The sequence below is a fragment of the Ovis canadensis genome, chromosome 12 (assembly GCF_042477335.2).
Source record: "Ovis canadensis isolate MfBH-ARS-UI-01 breed Bighorn chromosome 12, ARS-UI_OviCan_v2, whole genome shotgun sequence".
Taxonomy (NCBI): Eukaryota; Metazoa; Chordata; class Mammalia; order Artiodactyla; family Bovidae; genus Ovis; species Ovis canadensis.
Window position 1 is genome coordinate 52,237,287 of NC_091256.1, and position 19,073 is coordinate 52,256,359.

At 53.8% G+C, this 19,073-nt stretch overlaps 1 protein-coding gene across 1 annotated transcript in view; it reads right to left on the reverse strand.

Annotated features, from left to right (window-relative positions):
• The window catches only part of PLOD1 (procollagen-lysine,2-oxoglutarate 5-dioxygenase 1), a 32,035-nt gene that overhangs the window by 9,721 nt on the left and 3,241 nt on the right, over positions 1 to 19,073 (reverse strand). Inside the window, exons 2-10 of the mRNA XM_069544723.1 lie at positions 11,180 to 11,271; positions 10,889 to 11,019; positions 9,709 to 9,872; positions 8,467 to 8,579; positions 6,699 to 6,762; positions 5,652 to 5,749; positions 4,244 to 4,345; positions 3,558 to 3,689; positions 1,526 to 1,647 (exon numbers count right to left, since the gene is read on the reverse strand). Coding sequence (XP_069400824.1) covers positions 1,526 to 1,647; positions 3,558 to 3,689; positions 4,244 to 4,345; positions 5,652 to 5,749; positions 6,699 to 6,762; positions 8,467 to 8,579; positions 9,709 to 9,872; positions 10,889 to 11,019; positions 11,180 to 11,271 — 1,018 coding nt within the window. The remainder of the gene's footprint in view (positions 1 to 1,525; positions 1,648 to 3,557; positions 3,690 to 4,243; positions 4,346 to 5,651; positions 5,750 to 6,698; positions 6,763 to 8,466; positions 8,580 to 9,708; positions 9,873 to 10,888; positions 11,020 to 11,179; positions 11,272 to 19,073) is intronic.

Sequence of the window (19,073 nt, forward strand, 5' to 3'; positions counted from 1 at the left end):
CCAAAAGCTTTAAAAATCTCACACTAAGTAAAATCAGACAGAGAAAGACAAATATCATATGATATCACTTGTATGTGGAATCTAAAAAAATAATACAAACCAACATATTTACAAGACAGAAATAGACTCACAGACATAGAAAATAAACGTACAGTTACTAAAGTGGAAAAGGGGGAAGGGGAGAGATAAATTAGGAGTATGGGATTAACAGATACACAATAATATACAAAAAATAAACAACAAGGATTTACTGTCCAGCACAGTAAATAATAACACCATAGCACCAAGCCGTGTAGGAACCTGCCTGTAGGCCTGCTCTCCCCAGTGCCAAGGTTTTCAGGGCACTGGGTGCCAGATGCCAGAAAGATAATGACATTCAGTACCTTGTAATAACCTTTAATAGAAAAGAATCCGAAGTTGTACACCTGAAACTAGCACAATATTGTAAATCAATAATAGTTAAAATTTTCTTAAAAATCTATGTTCTTTTTGTTTACTGGCGCCAGGCTCAGCAAACTATGGAGCACAGTGCAAATCTAGCTCACTGCCTGGGGTTTTGACCCTTTTCTCTTTTTTTGACTGTTCTAAGCATCATGCGGGATCTTAGTTCCCTGACCAGGGATCGAACTCATGCCCCTCTGCAGTGGAAGCATGGAGTTTTAACCACTGGACTACTAAGAGAATCCCCAAGAACTTTTTTCAATTTTACTTTATTGACGTATAGTTGATTCACAATGCTAATTTCTGCTATACAGCCAAGTGATTCAGTTGTACATATATATATATACATTTTTTTCATATTCTTTTCCATCATGGTTTATCACAGGATATTGAATATAGTTCCCTGTGCTACACAGTAGGACCTTGTTTTTCCATTCTCTATATAACAGTTTGCATCTGGTAATCCCAAACTCCCAGTCCACCCCTCTCTCACCCCGTGGCAATCACAAATTTGTAAGAACAGTTTCACATTTCTAAACGGGTGGGGAAAACAAAAATCAAAAGAAGTCATGTGAAAATCATATGAACTTCAAATTTCAGTATTGATAAAGACAATGTTATTGGAGCACAGGCACGCTCATTCATGCTCTAATAGCTGGGCTGAGTGGTCACGGCAGAGCCCTCAAAGCCAATTTACATAGATTTACTAGCTGGGCCTTTATAAGGAGTTTGCCAATCTCAGATCTGCACTTTCTAACTCTTTTATAGTTCACACAAATTAAACTTGTTTATTTCCATGATAAAGGAAAAAAATCACAGGCTGTTTCTCCAATTGTCAGCATTTATCTCCTCTGGCCCTCCAGTCCTTCCTCTGTCTCTCCTTTGCTTCCCGAACTCAAATGTCAGTGCTCAGCCCTCCCCAGGAGAACTGAGGTTGACTCAATGATTTCCCCATTTGAGAGATGAGAACATCGAGGTCAACGGAGGGGCAGGACTTGCTGGAGACCACATAGCCTTCTGAACCTCTGTCTGCCCGCCTGGGGCTCCTGATAACACGGCCCCTCCACCACGACCCTCAACTCACGCGCCCATGTTCCTGGCGTCTGCGCTGGCCATCCGCACCTCGGGGCCCACCAGTTTCACAGACTGGTACTCGTCGCCATGCTCTGCCAGGAACTGCTCCACCTGAGCCTTGTGGTGCTGCTCCTGGGGGCAAAGGGATGGAGGCTGAGGATGAAGCTCCACCCCCTGGGACCACAGCGTCTTCTGCTGCCCCAGGCTGCTCCCTCTCATTGCTGGTACATCCCCAGCCACCTGCTGGAACTTGCTCCCTGGAACTCTGCCATCATCAGACCTTCTACCTGGAGTGCCCTTCCTGGCCAACCTCTGACCGTGTGTGCATGCTAAGCACTCCAGTCGTGTCCGACTCTTTGTGACCCACCAAGCTCCTCTACCCACGGGATTCTCCAAGCAAGAATACTGGAGTGGGCTGCCATTTCCTCGATACTCTCGAACCGGAGATCGAAACCACATTTCTTATGTCTCCTGCATTGGCAGGCGGGTTCTTTACCACTAGTGCCACCTGGGAAGCCAGCCTCTGACATCCTCCCCTGACTAGACTAGGTCTGCTGCTGCTAAGTCACTTCTACAGGCCTCTTTAAAGCCTGTCACCAGGACACGCCCCTTACCCCCCAGGCCCCACATCCAGTCAATGATGACCAGTTCTTCTGGTCGAAGGTATGGCCCAGGGTTCTGCTTTGCTATAAAACACTCCAGGTAATGTTCAAACGGCACTTGGAAAAAGTTTATACCTGGAGCCCCTTGCATGGGGAAAAAGGAAGAGCAGGGTGTTTAAAAACAAACCCAGGGTTCGGAGCGAAGCCTGGATCTGCTCCAGTGAGCTGCATGACCTTGGACAAGTCACTTCACCTGTCTCAGCTTCAGTTTCCTCCCTTGTAAAATGAGAGGGCAATCCTGTCTCCCCATGGGGTCACTGCAAGGAGTTGACAAGTCAGACAAGAGCACACAGTAGGTCCTTAAAGACCATCTGGGACAATTCTCTTTTTCTACACAAAGTCACAATTTATGCGTGTAAGGTTTGATGACTCCAGGGAAGCTGGGAGCCTCCCAAGGGCAGGGTCTACATCCTCCTCCTGCTTTTAGGAAGGACAGCTGAATGTTTGTGAGACAGACAAACTGAGCTAAGTCGGGGCCCATAGGTCCCTGGAGGTGGGGTGCAGACAGTCAGGGCCGAGAGGTCTCGGAAGAGGGTGACCATAGTGAGGACAGCTAAGACTCTATGGAAGACAAAGAGCCTTGACAGCAGGCAGGACTTAAGAGCATGTCTGGCTTCTCTCAGCCAAAGCTGAGATGTGGGACGTTATCCTGCTGGAATGGAGAGGCTGGCAAGGAAGGGAGCTCAGAATACTTATTCCAGGCCTGGATTCACAAAGTAGCAGGCCTTCAGGTGCTCCTTGACTCCTCAGAATGCATTATACTCAAGGAATGAAAGCCAATTTAACTATCACCAGATCAAATCAGGAAAGACTGGGACTCCCCTGGTGATCCAGTGGTTAAGACTCAGCACTTCCACTGCATGGGACACAGGTTTGATCCCTGGTTGGGGAACTAAGATCCCACATGTCCTGCAGCTTGGCCAAAAAAAAAGAGGGGAGGAATGAAAGACTGACTGGAGCAGGAAGGGAAATAATGATAATGACGTCAGCTAAGAGCACCTACTATGTGCTTCCTCTTCATCAGGTGCTTGTCTTCATGCTTCAGAGGTCAACTTGTTTAACCCTTGTAGCAATCCTATGCGGCCAGCACTAATAGTATCCCTAACTGAATAGACCTAATAGATGAGAAAACTGAAGCCCAGAGAGGTTGAATAAGATGCTCAAGGTCACACAGCTAATATAAGCAGCGATAATGGTGTTCAAATCCAGCCATTCTGACTCCAGAATCAACCCAGTGATTGGGAATACAGCCTACTGCCCACTTCCATCTGGCTCAGATAACCCTGGCTTGATCACTTCTTCAGAGGTCTCAGGGTGTCTTGCAAGGGTGGACCCTTGACCCAAACCACATGGTGAGCCCACTGAGAGCCTGCTACTCACGTGGTTGTGAATGAAAAGCCTCAACCGTTTTCGGGGGTAGTGGAGGCGCAGGAGCCGCTGGAAGAACAGGGACAGGAACGGGGTGGGCTGTTCGATGAACACGCCGACCAGGACGGTGGGCAGAGCTTCATCCTGCAGGGAGAGAGGGCGGCACAAGAGTCCAGCCATGTCCAGCCACGGAGCAGCTGCTGAGCCCTGAGGATGGCCAGAGGGACTAGCAGTCAGAGGCTCTGCAGGACTTAGCAGGAAAGGGGCCTGGGCAGGAGCTCCGAGCAGGGTGTGCAGGGGGCAGGGGACGGGACCAGCAGGGATGCAGCAGGAGGCTGTCCTTGCAGGGGACAGGTGCAGTGTGAGTCCAGACTCTAGCCAGGACGGGTTGACGGCACACTGTCAGAGAGCCTGGCTGGCATGAGGTCTGAGATGGGCCATGAATGAGGAGTAAGGTTCATGGGATGGGGAGAGGGCTACAAGGGCGCCTGAAGGACCAGGCAGAAGAAACCAGAACTTAGGCTTCCCAGGAAGCCAGAGCCATGTGCAATCTGAGAAGGCTTCCAGGAGGAGGTGCCTGGGTGAGGACGAGGAGGGAGGTGACCACTTTACGGCCCACCAGAGATGCAAGAGTCTCTTCCAGAACCCCTCCTCATCCCCCACCCCAAGGACAGAGCCCCGAGGCCCAGCAGCCTCACCCCAATGCCCCTGAGGCTGCGCAGGCCCTCATCACATACGGCGCACCCCGTCTCGAAGGTCCAGAAGCGCGGGATGTAGTTGCCCAAGTAGTTCAGCTGCAGCTGTCAGGAGATGAGGGATATGAGTGAAACCAGACCAGCCCCTCTGCCCCAGCCACCACCAAGGAGGGGGACCTGCACCCCAGCCCTCTGCCATCCCAAAGAGGGCAGGAATGTGGCTTTGTTGGGGGTGGGTCTTGGAGAGTATATCTGCCCTTGGAGATGACCAAAGCTGCTCTGAGAGGGGCGGAGGGAGGACACAGACTCTGGTGCTGCTTCATCTGTGACCGCCTGTGTGTGCTAAGTCGCTTCAGTCGTGTCCGACTCTGCAACCCCATGGACTGTAGCCTGCCAGGCTCCTCTGTCCATGGGATTCTCCAGGCAACAATACTGGAGTGGGTTGCCATGCCCTGCCTCCAGGGGATCGTCCCAACCCAGGGACTGAATCTGCCGCGTCTCTTACGTCTTCTGCATTGGCAGACGGGTTCTTTACCACTAGTGCCACCTGGAAAGCCCTGTGGACCTCCTGGGAGCGTGTAAAATGCAGATTCCTGGCCCCCACCCCCCACCCCCCGCAGACATTTCAAAATTGCAGTTCTTGTGTGGGTGGAGCTAGTGGTAAAGAGTCCACCTGCCAATGCAGGAGACACAAGAGACGTGGGTTCAATCCCTGGGGGTTGGGAAGATCCCCTGGAGGAGGGCATTGCAACCCACTCCGGTATTCTTTCCTGGAAAATCCCATGGACAGAGGAGCCTGGCAGGGTACAGCTCATGGGGCCACAGTGAGTGGGACACAACTGAGCAACTGTGCACACATGCACTTGGGTGGCATCAGGAAATCTGCATTTAAACACACTCCCCTTCCCCTCCCGTCCACCTGATTCTGAAGGAGTGGTTGAGGACCACACTCCTAGAAATGTGATCCAGGGGCCTGTTCCTCAAGGGCCAGGGGAGGCTGGCCTGTACCCCTGCCCCTCCTGCAGCTCTGGGAGAACAGGGAACATTCTGTCCTGTTCAGGGCTGGCGAGGCCTCACGCCCTGGTGCAAACATGCAATGTTTGTTGAATGTAGGAACAAGTCTGCCCTGGGGTGGCAGAGTACAGATGACTCAAGGCAGCCCCGCCTGGGCCTGGATGGGGACAGTGCCTCCTCTGTGGTCCAGCAGAGACAGACAGGGCATCACTGACCATCCCGGTACAGAGAGGCAGCACCATCCCGAACTCTGCACGTGAGGACAGAGGCAGTGAGCATGTCCCAGGTAGGCGGCCCCAAACCCAAGGGGAAGCTTTGGGGTCACAGTGAGAGCACAACCCCGGATTCTGGATCTCTCCCCCCACGACTCTCTCCTGGGGCTGGGGCCCCTCCCTACCTTGGTGGGCCCGTTGCCATGAATCAGGACCGGGAGGGTGTCGTAGGCCAGGTTCCTTGCTCTCACTTGGCCCATTTCAAACTTGAGCACGACCTCATCTGTGGGTCAGAAAACAGAGACCTGTCCAGCATCAGGGCCAGAGGCCAAGTTCTGGGCTCTGACCCAGACAGTCTGCACATAAGACAGCAGGTAGGACTGCTCTGTCTGACAGTTATAAAATGCAGACGGGCCTTTTCCCGGAGGCCTGAGAAGACGCTTGGCAGGGAGGCCTTTTGTGGTGAGTGATCATGTGAGGGGAGCCCCTCTGTGCAAGCCCCTGACCCACCCAAGAAGCGGTCTGGACCCAGTTTCTTAACCCAGGCTCATGAACTTCCAGAACCCACAGACCAAAGGGTGTGATGTCTCTGCACATCACTTGGATGGGACCCAGAGCTCTCCTCAGACTCTCAAAGGGGTCCATTTACCCCATTAAATCACCAGTCAATGATCTGGTCCAATTTCTCTTTTCTAAGGGTGGGAAAACAGATGCCCAAGGGTGTGTGTATGTGTCTTGCCTGAGATCATCCAGCAAAATAGTGGCTAAGCAACGTCATCACCAGCCACTGACTTGGGACCAGGCCACGAGCATTTGTGGTTTCAAGGGTCAAATGGCCTCTCTGCTTCCTATGTCATCTATCAACTCCCTGCCCCCAGCTCAGGAAGTCTTCAACTGGGAGGTGGGAGAGCAGGGGAAGGAGGTGATGTAGGCTCCCCTCGAAGGACCAGGGACACAGGGCAGGGATGGGGTACCCACTGAGTGTATCACCCAGCTCCTCCCAGTCTGAACCCTGGTGTCCCGCGGGCTCTCTGGACTGACCTCCTGGCCCTCCTTTCTTCATCCCCAAAGAGACACAGCTCTGCCCCCAGAGAACATCCAGGTGGTCTCTGGGGACCTGGGGATGAGATAGGCAAAACCCCAGCACAACAGCTGAGAGGAACCTCCTTGGCTGGAATCCTCATCTCCTTACCACTCCTCTCAGGATCCCCCACCCTGTCGGGGCTGCTCACCCAAGGCTCCATCCAAATTCTGGAAGATTCGGCAACGGTGGTCCAGGGTGATATTGATCTGCTCCTGTAGGAAAGAGGGCATTGGACTACACCAGGAACAAGCCGTGCCAGTGGACAGGGCTCCATCACCCAGTGTGGGGAGCCAGCCCTCCCACTTCTGCCACTTCCTCTCCCTCCATCCACTTTGCCCTGTCACAGCAGGGCAGCTGGGAGCCCTGGGAAGGCCGGTCAGTGGCCAAGCCCCTGGGATTTACTGCTCTAGCACCTTTATTCACAGAGAACTAGGGGCTCTCTGAACTGGAAGGAATCTAAGGGGACATCTGGTTCAACAACAGCCGTTGTGATAACAGATGCTGGTTTAGCACTTAACTGTGTGCCAATCACTAATTTGAGTATTACATGCACACTCATTTAATCCACAGCACATCCTTGTGGGAAAGTATCACCATCATTGCATTTCACAGATTTAAAAACAAGGCAGAGAGAGGTTGGATAACTTGCTCAAGGTCAACGGGCAGCCTGGCCCTGAGGTCCATGTTCACTACATAACGCTACCTCTTGCAGATGCGACTATGTCTCAAGGAGCCCTAGGTCAGGCCAAGTGACACTCTAGGCTCAGCCTTCATCCCACAGAGAGCAGCCCTATGGATTTAGACCACAGGCTTCTACGAGCAATGTCACTGGAGGCAGAGGGGAAGGAGAAGGAAAGACTGAGCCAACAGGTCAAGTTCATAGTTTCCACCGCACAAGTCCAACTGCTTCACCTCATTACTTCATGGATGATAAAAATCGAGGCCCAGAGAGGGAAAGTGACCTACCCTTTGTCACACAACACAGCATAAACAGGGGTTGAGGGGGTGTGCAGGGCAGAATCCAGGAATACTGACCCTCACCCCAAGAGTTCCCTAACTTTCTGCCCAGAGGACACTGGCTGGCTTAGGGGCTACACCTGCTCAGTTCTACCACCTCCACTCCCCTCAAGGATCCCTGCCTTGAGACAGGCTCAGAAGCCTGGCTTGTGGGGCCCAGGTCCAGTCAAGATCTCATCAGTCCCTTAGAACTCCTCCAAGTTGGGTGGGCCAGGGGCAGCTCAGGTGGTCAGTTCCTTTCATAACCATCCTCACCACCTGACACGAGGCTGTAAATTCCTCCTCTCCCCGGTTTGAAGGTTCAGGAGGGCAGAAACGCCAACTGCCTTGTTCATTACCTACATCTGACAGTGTCTCACACACAACTCAGTAAATATCTGCTGGGGCTTCCCTGCTAGCTCAGTGGTTAAGAATCTGCCTACCAATGCAGGAGGCACAGGTTAGATCCCTGATCCAGGAAGGTCCCACGTGCCGCGGGGCAAGTAAGCCAGTGCACCACAACTGTCGAGCCTGTGCTCTAGAGCCCGGGAGCTGCAACCACTGGGCCCACTTGCCGCAACTACTGAAGCCTGAGTGCCCTTGAGCCCAGACTCTGCAAGAAGAAAAGCCACTGCAAGGAGAAGCCTGAGCACCATAAGTGGAGATTGGCCCCCATTCTCTGCAACTAGAGAAAAGCTGGTCCAGCAACAAAGACTCAGGACAGCCAAAAATAAAAAAGTAAATACTATAAATTTTTTAAAAAATACCCGCTGAATAAATGGGTGAATCGAAGAATAGGTAAGTGGGGTGTCAATGCCCAAGCCAGGGGGTCAGGTCTGGGGGGCAGGGGCTGCTCCCAGTGCAGCCCAGTCTGGGGGATTCAGTGTCAAGATCTCGCAGCACTACCCACTGCCACTTACCCTCTTCTCTGGGTCCAAGAAGATCTTGGTGTAAAAGAGCTGGTCGCTGTCGCTGTCCTGGCCTTCCCACTCTGCCACCAGTTTGCTGAGGTTGGGGGCATAACCAATGAAGCCTGGGGGTGGGGGACATATAGACAGACACTCAGCTTCTGGCCTCTGAGTCAGGGGCCTCCTCCCAGCCTTCCCTCTCACCCACCTTTCACTTCTTTATTCATAAGCCCTGCCTCCTCTCAGAAGCCCTCCTGGATTGAGGAGAGGTACTGTCTATAGGCTGCAAACAGCCTATCTGTTAATGCCACTTGGTGACAAGTTCCCACTGAGCCCAGAGAGAAAAATCACTGTTGTCCATTAAGCTGCACCAGCTCAGGTCCTGGGCAGCGCACAGGTGGGGAATGAATGAGTTAGACTGAAGCCCAGGAGTACAGGGCTGGTGGGGCATAGGTTTGGAGCCCCTTTTCGACAGTTATCCAGGAAACTTGACCCAGAGAAGGGCAGAGGCTGAGCCGAGGTCACACAGTGCAGGAGGGGATAGAGGGGAAAACCCACATAGCTCCTTAGCTACTGTGCAGACTGGTGGGAGGGGAAGAGAGAAAGAAGGTGTGCAGCCAGGAAAGGGCCCTGCCCCCGAGGACACCTCTACCCCTGGGCCAGGGCCAGGCCATCTGGGCTGCGCTAACTATCTCAGCCAATAGGGAAACAAGGTTGCTGGCGCGGATCCCCCCTCTGTGGCTGGACAGGGGAATCCAGAATAAAATATGGGTTTTTTTCTCCGTGCAAGGGGAAGTCACTGAGCAATATGTGTGGACTCGCATCTGTGCTGAGAATGGGCTGGAAGGGGAGAGGCTAGAGGCTGGCAGAGCAGTCAGGAGACTACTGCCCATGCCAGCAGCCCAGCGAGGCGGTGGCCAGGAGTGTGGGCATGAGAGGGCAGACTCCAGAGATCTCTCGGAGTGGGAGTGGTGTGACCCGCTGAAGGTAAGGTGGGGGAGGGGAGGGAGGAATTGGGGGTGACTCCCTGTTTTGTCCTGTGCAGACCAGGGGGGCTACTGAATGAGATAAGCAAGACTGCAGTGGAGCTGATTTAAAGGTTAAAAACTCAGGAGTTCTTCCGAGGACACACTGCATTCAGCAGCTTGTGATAGCCATGTGGGATGTCGAGCCAAGGGGTCCTCCCCAAGGCAGTGGATGGACCTCTCTGGAGCCTGCCCCATCTGCCACATACTGCGCACCCGGGGTCCTCACCTCCAGAGCCCAGGAACCTCTTGCCATCGGACACCACCGGATACTTGGCCTCCAGCCTGCGGTCCGGGTAGATGAGCTCCTCGGCCGAGAAAACCACCTGGCTCCTGGCCTGCCGGAACTTCTTCAGGAGCTCTCGGGGCCCCGAGGCAAACACCACATCGTAGCTGCGGCCAGAGCCGGGAGAAGATGAAGCAGGGTGGGGAGGAGACAGGGTTGGTGGGGGAGCAGGGGCTCAGGAGGGCACAGGCAGGAGGAGCCCAGGCTTCCCTGGTGGCTCAGATGGTAAAGAATCTGCCTGCAGTGCAGGAGTCCCAGGTTCGATCCCTGGGTCAGGAAGATCCCCTGGAGAAGGGAATGGCTACCCACTCCAGGATCTTTGCCTGGAAAATCCCATGGACAGAGGAGCCTGGTGGGCTACAGGCCACGGGGTTGCAAAGAGTCGAACACGACTGAGTGTCTAACACTTTGCTCCTCCCACGCCTGCCCTGGGCCACATCTAGTAAATAGATCAGCTCTGTTACCTTTGACCCTGCCCATCAAGTTTCCACCCCCTCCCTGGGCAAAGACATGGTCCCCATAATCTGTGACCATTTCACACTCGAAGCACAGCTCAGTGGGCTTCCCTGGTGGCTCAGTGGGAAGGAATCCACCTGCCAATGCAGGAGACACAGGTTTAATCCCTGGCCCGGGAAGATCCCACATGCCGCAGAGCAACTAAGTCCACGTGCCACAACGATTGAGCCTGTGCTCTAGAGCCCAGGAGCCGAAACTCCTGAGCCCAAAGAGAAAACTGAGCCCCATACACCACAACTACTGAAGCCCGAGAGCCCTAGAGCCCGTGCTCAGCAACAAGAGAAGCCACCGTAATGAGAAGCCCCGTGAAATGTAACTAGGGAGCAGCCCCGGCTCACCACAACTAGAGAAAAGCCTGCAAACAGCAATGAAGACCCAGTGCAACCAAAAACAAATATATAAATATATGCATTAAAAGAAGCATAGCTCACCATACCTGGGCAGGTCCCCCCACCCATCTTTCCACCAAGAGTGGAAATGGGTCTTTTCTGGGGCGCATAGACCCCTTAGATCTGTAGGCAATCCTAACTACAGTAATCCCCACCTCATCCCTGATGTCCCAGCAGGGCCTCATTCTAGAATATTCTTCTACCTCTCAGTTGCCTACCTGTCTGTGAAGAGAATGACCAGGTTCTCCTTGTCGGCGTGCTTCTCCAGGGCTTTCTTCAGCAGCCGGACCTTCAGCCCTCCGCCTGCTGACATCGCCTCCCCAGGCCAGTCCTCCCCCAGCCCCAGCGCCTGCAGAGACAGGCCCCTTAACATGGGCTTTTGCTAAAGAGAAACTTGGCCAGCTCAATTTCCAGCCCCACCTAGGCATCTGACAGACAGAGCATCTTGACTTCTACCTGTCCAGCACCTCCCCTTGGCTGTCTCTGCCCCCACCCAGGGAGCCCCTTACCTGGATCTTGTAGTTGAAGAACTGAGCTGAGCGCTTAAAGCGTCGGAACCCCTCGGTCTCCTTCGTGGCCACGGTGAGGACCAAAAGGTTGTCTAGGGACAGAGAAGGGAACAGAGGATGAAGAGAGGTGACGTCAGGAGTGGGTAACTTTGCCTAAAGGGATGTGTCAAATCTCAAAGGATGTATGTTCACGTCAACCCGTCACAAACAAGGGCCCAGGGCCCAGGGAGGAAGGGGCACACCTAAGACCACTCGGCAAGTTAATGTCAGGGCTGAGACGTGACCTGGGTCTCCGTCCATCTGGAACTGACCAACATGGCATGAAGCGCCCAGAGCAGAGGCGTCTGCACCTCGCACTGTGGGACTGGGTCTCTGGATTTAGGGACAGAGGCAAGGATTCGCTCTGAATGTTGAACACTAGGAGGACCTCTCTGGCCAATGTCAGACATCAGCCTGGGAAGAACCTCCACTCTCCATGCCTGCACTCAGGGCAGACATTGCTGATTGATCTCAACACATTTTTGTGTTGAGCCTCACTTGGCCTTGGATTCTCCCAACACCGTGAGAACCAAGAAGAGCTGGCCTGCAGTAGACATTCACTTGAAATCCTGGCCTTTGGCCAAGTGGCTATGCTACCCTTAAAAAAAAAAAAAACTTCTAAAAATTTTGTATTAGAGTATAACCAATTATCCTGGAATAGGAAATGGCACCCCATTCCAGTATTCTTGCCTGGAAAATTCCATGGGCAGAGGAGCCTGGCAAGCTACAGGCCATGGGGCCACAAAAAGTCAGGCGTGACTGAGCACATAATTGATTAACAATGTTGTGATAGTTTCAGGGGGACAGCAAAGGGACTCAGCCGTACATATCCATTCTCCGCCAGACTCCTCTCCCCCAGGCTGCCGCAGAACACTGAACAGAGTTCCCTGTGCTGTACAGTGGGTCCTTGTTTGTTATCCGTTTTAAATAGAGCAGCGGGTATACGTCCATCCCAAACTCCCTATCCCTTCCTCCCATCCTTACCCCCAGAAACTATAAGTTCTTCTCTAAGTCTGTGAGTCTCTTTCTGAAGTAAGTCGGATGGAGAAGGAAAAATATTCTACGGCATTCCTTATATGTGGAATCTAAAAAGTGATATAAATGAGCTTACTTATGCTACCTTTTTAACAAGGAACCACTCTGGACTCTGCAGGGTGGCTTTCTCTCTACAACAGCACCTGCTGGAAACACCCACATGCCGTCTCTGGGAGCCCTGGACAAACCATTCCCAGACCATACTTTGAGACTGCATTCTCTGGGAAGTAAAGGCTCTGGGAGTTCCCTGGTGTACTAGTGGTTACGAGTCTGGGCCTTCACTGCTGAGGCCCAGGTTGAATCTCTGGTTGGGAAAAAAAAAAAAAAAACAAAAACTCTGTAGCTGGCTTGGATAGGCTCCTGGCTCTTTTCCTTACCAACTGTGTGACCCTGGGCAAGTCCTTAACCTTCTGAGCTGCAGTTTCCCCCTTGTAAAACAGGGGTGGTAACAGTACCTGCTTCCCCGGGCTGCTAGACTAATTAAATGAGATCAGTCTCCGGTGGTTCAGACAGTAAAGAATCCACCTACAATACAGGAGACCTGGGTTCAATCCCTGGATTGCAAAGATCCCCTGGAGAAGGGAATGGCTACCCACTCCAGTATTCTTGACTGGAGAATTCTTCGTGGACGGAGGAGCCTGGCGGGCCACAGTCCATGGGGACCCAAAGAGTCAGACATGACTGCGCGACCAACGCTTTCACCTTTTTCACTTTCTGTGCTCAGTCATGAGGACTTTTTTCACTTTCACACGCTCAGTCATGTCTGACTCTTTGCAACCCCATGGACTGCAGCCTAGGCCCCTCTGTCCATAGGGATTCTCCAAGCAAGAATACTAGAGTGGGTTACCATGCCCTCCTCCAGGGGATCTTTCCACCCCAGGGATCAAATCCAGGTCTCCCGCATTGCAGGTGGATTCTTTACCATCTGAGCCACCAGGGAAGCCCATTTCACTTCCAGGCCTGGAAAATCCTTGTTGAAATGCTGGCACACACTAAGAGCTATTCTTGGTGCTGATCACTGAGAGGCAAACGCCTTGCCCTAGCATTCAGGGCCCCTGCCCACTGGCCTTTGACATCCTCATTCCCTCCACCAAGCAGGCCCTGCTCCTCACCTTGCTGGGCACCTCCCTCCTGCCAGGGCTTTCTCTCTCTGCCCTTTCTCTAACCTTCCTCCCGGTCTCGGGGCCAGTGACACTTCTTCCCTACCTCCACCTCTATGAAGCCTTCTTGGATTTCTCTTGACCTCTCTCCTGCCCTCAGAGGCAGGCCTCCATCATTTGCGGCACTCATCAATTCACTCGGTGAGTCTTGTTTCTCTGGGGTCCAGGACTTAGCACTTCTATGGCCACTCCAAGTGGCCAGGCCAGCACAGGTAGGTCAGGCCCCCCCACCCTGACCTCCCCAAGAAGTCAGGAGGAGCCTGGGCTAAAAGAACAAAGGGGCAAAGCCGGCTGAGCCCCCTGCTCTGGGATCAGGCTGCTGGTCCCAGAGCAGGGGGTTGGCGCCAGGCAGCCCGGCCAAGATTGGCAAGAATCCACTGAGGGTGGGTCTGGAGACTTGGGGCCGAAACGGGTGGATTCACTAGGCAGGTGTGGAGAGGGGAGGCCTCACCATCTGATCCTGGGGTCCAGGGAAGAGGGGTGTGGCTCACACTCAGGGGAAGGACTCCCCTCAACTCCTGTCTGGATGGTTAATTCTGCCCCCAGGCAAGGAGAGCCAAAGCCTCAGCTCTGAGGCCTTCTGGTCGACAGCAGGGACTGCTGGGGACAGGAAGAGTGTCACATTTCATGGATGGAAAAAGCCAGTGTGTGCATCTATGTGAGATGCTGGATTCTCTACTGGCAAGGGCTCCTGAAGTCAGGCGGCAGGAGGCGGGGCCGGGGGAAGACTCAGACACAGTAACCTGCCCAAGGCAGCACGATGATGTGGACGCAGACATCTGGCTCTAAAGGCCCCTCTCTTAACTCTGCATGCCCTGCTCAGGCCTGGATTGTGGCCAGGCGTCTGTCTCCATCTAAAGAGACGGTCCAGCCAGGCCCTCCCCGTATGCCCCCTTCCACCTGCTCAGCCTGTCTCTGCTCAGTTTTCCTCGTCAGGGTCTTGCAAGGGGACCTTACAAATCCTATATTCCTTGGGCAACACAATGTCCACTCTCCTGGCCACAATCGCCCAGTACAGGAGGTCCCAAACCTGCCTGCATAGTAGCATCACAAAGGAGGTTGTGAAATCCACACTCCTGGGTCCCAGGAGCAGCAATCTGAGATGGAGCCAGGAGGCTGGATTGGATTCTTCCTCCACTTCCCTGGTGATTTCTGATGTCAGCCACGTTTAGAAACCTCCGGCCCCACCCATCCCCTGGTCTTCTGACTCTAGGCTCCAATGTAGGGCCTGGGAGGCTGATGTTCAGTCGCTCAGTCATGTCCGACTTTCTGTGACACCATGGACTGCAGCATGCCAGGATTCTCTCTCCTTTACCATTTCCCAGAGTTTGCTCAAACTCTTGTCCATTGAATCAGTGATGCCATCCAACCATCTCATCCTCTGTCGTCCCCTTCTCCTCTTGCCTTCAATCTTTCCCAGTATCAAGGTCTTTTCTAATGAGTCGGCTCTTCACATCAGGTAGCCAAGTATAGGAGTTTTAGCCTCAGCATGAGTCCTTCCAATGAATATTTAGGGTTGATTTCCTTTAGGATTGACTGGATAGGACCACCCATCCCCTGGTCCTCTGACTCTAGGCTCCCGTGCAGGGGCTTGGGAGGTGGTTCACAGCAAGAGAACTCAAGGCAGGCTCCTGCCCTAAGGGACCCTGGCACCAGCTCTCAACATCCCCATGAAACTGCCTTGATGAATCCAACCGGCACCCTATTCTTTTGTCCTGCCTGCAAAACTCGCTCCTTCCCCAGACCACCTCCAGGAAGCCCTCCTCAATCTCATCCCCTTATCCATCAGTCCTCAGCTGGAGCAGTCTCAGTGTGCCCAGCAAGTGCAGTAACAGTACAAACCTGCTCGTCCTCCCTTTGTCATGGTGAGCCCAATGTGTCTATTTCCTTGGTGCCCCACCCACTCCCCAAGGCTGGGACTGAGTGTGACTTGGGCCTGATGTGCAGAGTGTGGCCTTCGGAGCCCTGTGGGGAGTGACTAGTAGGCACTAGCACCAGCTGAGCCTTGACTCGATGCCATGCACTGCCTGAGGCATGTGACGTCTGTTATCAAACTTAACCATCAACATCTTAAGCAGGGACTATTCTGGTGGTCCAGTGGTTAAGAATCCTCCTGCCAATGCTGGGGACACAGGTTTGATCCTGGTCTGGGAAGATCTCACATGCTGCAAGGCAACTAAGCCTGTGCGCGAGAACTACTGAGCCTGCACTCCAGGGCCTGTGCTCCACGACGAGAGAAGCCACCGCAAGGAGAAGCCCACTTGCCGCAACTACAGAAAAGCCTACAGGCAGCCATGAAGACCCAGCACAGCCAATTAAATAATTTTTTAAAAAACCATCCTATGTGATAGGTGATATTTCTACTCTCCTTCTATAGGTGAAGAAACTGAGGCACAGAGAAGCTTCATAACCTGCCCAAGGTCACAGAACCTTGAAGTACAGGACAGGAATGAGCTGGAATCCCACACGTCCATGCCCTTCACCTCCCTGTCCAAGATCCTGGAATGCTGGGAATCCCAGCTGCCAGCTGAATCCAGCCTTTCCGGCAGCCTTCTCTCAGGCCTCCCCAGTGTGGGCACCCAGCTCCAGTCACGCGGTAAGGTCCCTTCCCAACTCATCACGCAGCCAGAGCTCTGGGCAGCCCACAGGGTAACAACATGGAGGATTCGCCTTCCATGAACACCAGGGACCCGCCCACCTTCTTGCTGTCTGGTCTAGCCAGCTGCCACAGGCTGAGGCCAAGACCCACGTGAGGCCGGCCATCCAGGGCTCTTGGTCCCCTTGACCTGCTGCTCCAAGTCCAGCAGTGGTTTCCCTGGAAAGATGATGACCCATGATCCAGGGTCAGCAGAGATAAACCAGACAGCAGAGCGGAGTGGCAAACTGCGAAAGACAGATTGCTGGGAGAGTAACTTAGCCTCTCTGTGCCTCTGTTTTCCTATCTGCAAAATGGGAGTAGTAACAATAGTATCAGGGAATTCCTTGGCAGTCTAGCAATGGTTAGAACTCTTCGCTTTCACTGCTGAAGGTCCAAGTTCAATCCCTGGTCACAGAACTAAGATCTTGCAAGCGGTACAGTGCAGCCAGAAAAAGAAAAAAACACCTTCCTCCAGAGACTCTTGTGAGGATTGAATGAGCTTGGCTGGGGAGTCCCAGGAGTTTTTGTCATAGGGAACCTCCCCTTACAGAGGGAGCTGTGCTGGGGGGACCAGGATGGAGGGGAGCTGCTTTTCTGAGAGCAAGAATGACCAGAAAGACTGAGCCAGGGGCCTGCAGGAGTACAGACATCTCTCTGGGATCCCAAGAGAAGGCTGAGGATTCAGGCCAGTTCAGCTGTGCTCCGTGGTATGCCAACTCCTCGCCCCAAGCAATGCCAGCCCAGGCAAGGGGGCAGACGGTCTGTGTGTCTTAGATTCAAGGCGTGGTCAGGACAAGCCTGGTCTGCTCCCTAGGGAGGTGGAAATGAATGAAAACTCCTCCCCCATCCCCAACGCCCACCTGAGGCTGGAACGGAAGCAGAGCCGGGAGATGGGGATTCCCAGGGCCAGAGCCAATCCTGCCTCTCCCCAGGGGTTTGGCCTCCCACTCACACCCTTAGGTCTCCTCAGACTCCCCCCTCCCAACACACACACACACCAACCAGCTGGGTCTGCCTCCTTCTCCATTTCCCACTGTTCCACAGCAGGACTTGAAGCTCCCACCCAAGCCTAGCTGGTAATTCTGGAGCCTCAGATCTCAGCGACTTCGGGGATCGGGCTGGTCCTCCCTTCTCTGTGGCCAGATGAAGGCCTGCAGGGAAAGGCGTGAGCCTGGGGAGAAGGGAGAGGGAAAAAAGGCAGAAAGGACAGGGCTGCCTTTGGGGACTCTCCCGGTCCCTCAGCTCTGTGCAAATTTGCTTGTTTGGATCCTGCTTTATTGAAGGCCTTTTTTGGTCCCCCCCATCAGTCCGGGGGCTCCCCCAGGAGGGGCCAATTTCTCTTCCCTCAGGCACAGAAGGGCGCAGAGGGCTCTGTCTCCCCTGCCAGATTGGGTGTCCACTGTGGTGAGGAGCTCTGTGTCTTCCCCCCTCAGACTGGGAGCACCTTGAAAGTGAGAACCATCCATCTTTCCCTCCCTGTGTCGAATCCTTGGGTGTTCGAAGGGTGGACAAGCTCTTGAGAGAATCTCCACCCTACCACCCAAGCCCAAAACAGCAAGTTCCTGGCCCCACTTCAGGCCTTGCTGGACCCCCGAGGGACATCTGGCCCAGTGCTTGCGCCTGCCCCATGGAACTTTCCTCTGCAGCTGCACCATCCTGGCCACCTGGTGCTGGGCTGGGCGTCCCCGCCCAGCCAGGGGAAGGAAGGAGCTGGCCTCGACGGGAGGCCAGTATGCAGCTTGAGCAAGGCCTAGAGAAAAAACTTCCATCCTCCGCTGTCTTCTTAGCCAGCAGACTGAGGGGTCTCAACCAGCTGGGTCTGGGAGAGCTGGAGAGACTCTTCAAAGCGGCATATCCCGACAAGGACACCCCTCTAGCCAAAGGTAGAGGTCAGCAGGAACGAGCAGAAGGTCTGAGTTGCAGTCAGTGATGCCACCTCCAACCAGCTGTGGCAACCTGAGACCAGGGGTCTAACCTTTTAGGGAACTCAGTCTTCCCAACTGCAAAATGGGCCCAATGATTACTTACACTATCAAAAAGGTCTGAATGGAGCAAGGGAAGCACAGGGCAGCCACTTGAGAGCGGCCTGATATGAGCCACATGTCTGGGGACCTGCTTATCTACCAGGTGCTTTACCTGGATTATCTCAGCAACACCTAGAATCCTGCACACTCTGTGGAGGCTGCCTTGCACCTACTCTTCCCCCTCTCATCTCCTCCTGGGGATCAGGGGCACCTGCAGCCTTGTCCTCAATTTGGTCTCTCCAACTCACCCCCCCCCCCCAGGCTTCATCATAGGTGGTTGGGGTTTCCCTCCTGGGATGGTCTGAAGTAGAGGGAGCCTACATCAGTAGAAGCAGAAGGAAGAGAGACTCTGGGGGAAAAAAGGCCAGCAATTAGACCCCGGCCACAGGCCCTTTGCACATACCACCAGCCCAGCCCTGTGCTTAGCACCGCCCTCACTGGATTTTTTGATGGGTCTTTCTGTCCTGCGGGGTACTCCAGAAAGTAGCACTGGGCCCAAGGAAGAAAATGCCTTGATGGCCTGGGCATTGAGCTGAACTCTCACCAACAGGGCTCAACCCATGGAATCCCTGTTCGAGCTCTGGGACTGAGGTATGTCCACTCCTGTTTTGCAGGCTAGTAACACCAAGCTTCATGGAGATGAAGCAACTGCTTCACCATGGGAGACATGCGGCCCTGGGTAGAACCTGACACAAAGGAAGTATTCAAGAAATGGTGGTTCCCACCCCTTCTCCTGGCCCAAGTCTGCTAAACTACCATCCTGTGTTCGCAGGTTCTCTAAGAGGGTGGACCAAGAACAGGGATGATGGAGGCTGTGGCCAGTCTGGCTCTGCTTCGCCGGGCTTGCCTCCACAGCCTTCAGCGTCTTCCTGGGGGCTCTCAGATGCTCACTGGGCAGGCGGTCCAGGTAGAGCTGAGGAGGAGCATAGCACCCACTTGGGATGGTGGGACACCTTGAAATCCAATCTGCCTTGGGGATGTAGAAGGAGCACGAGACC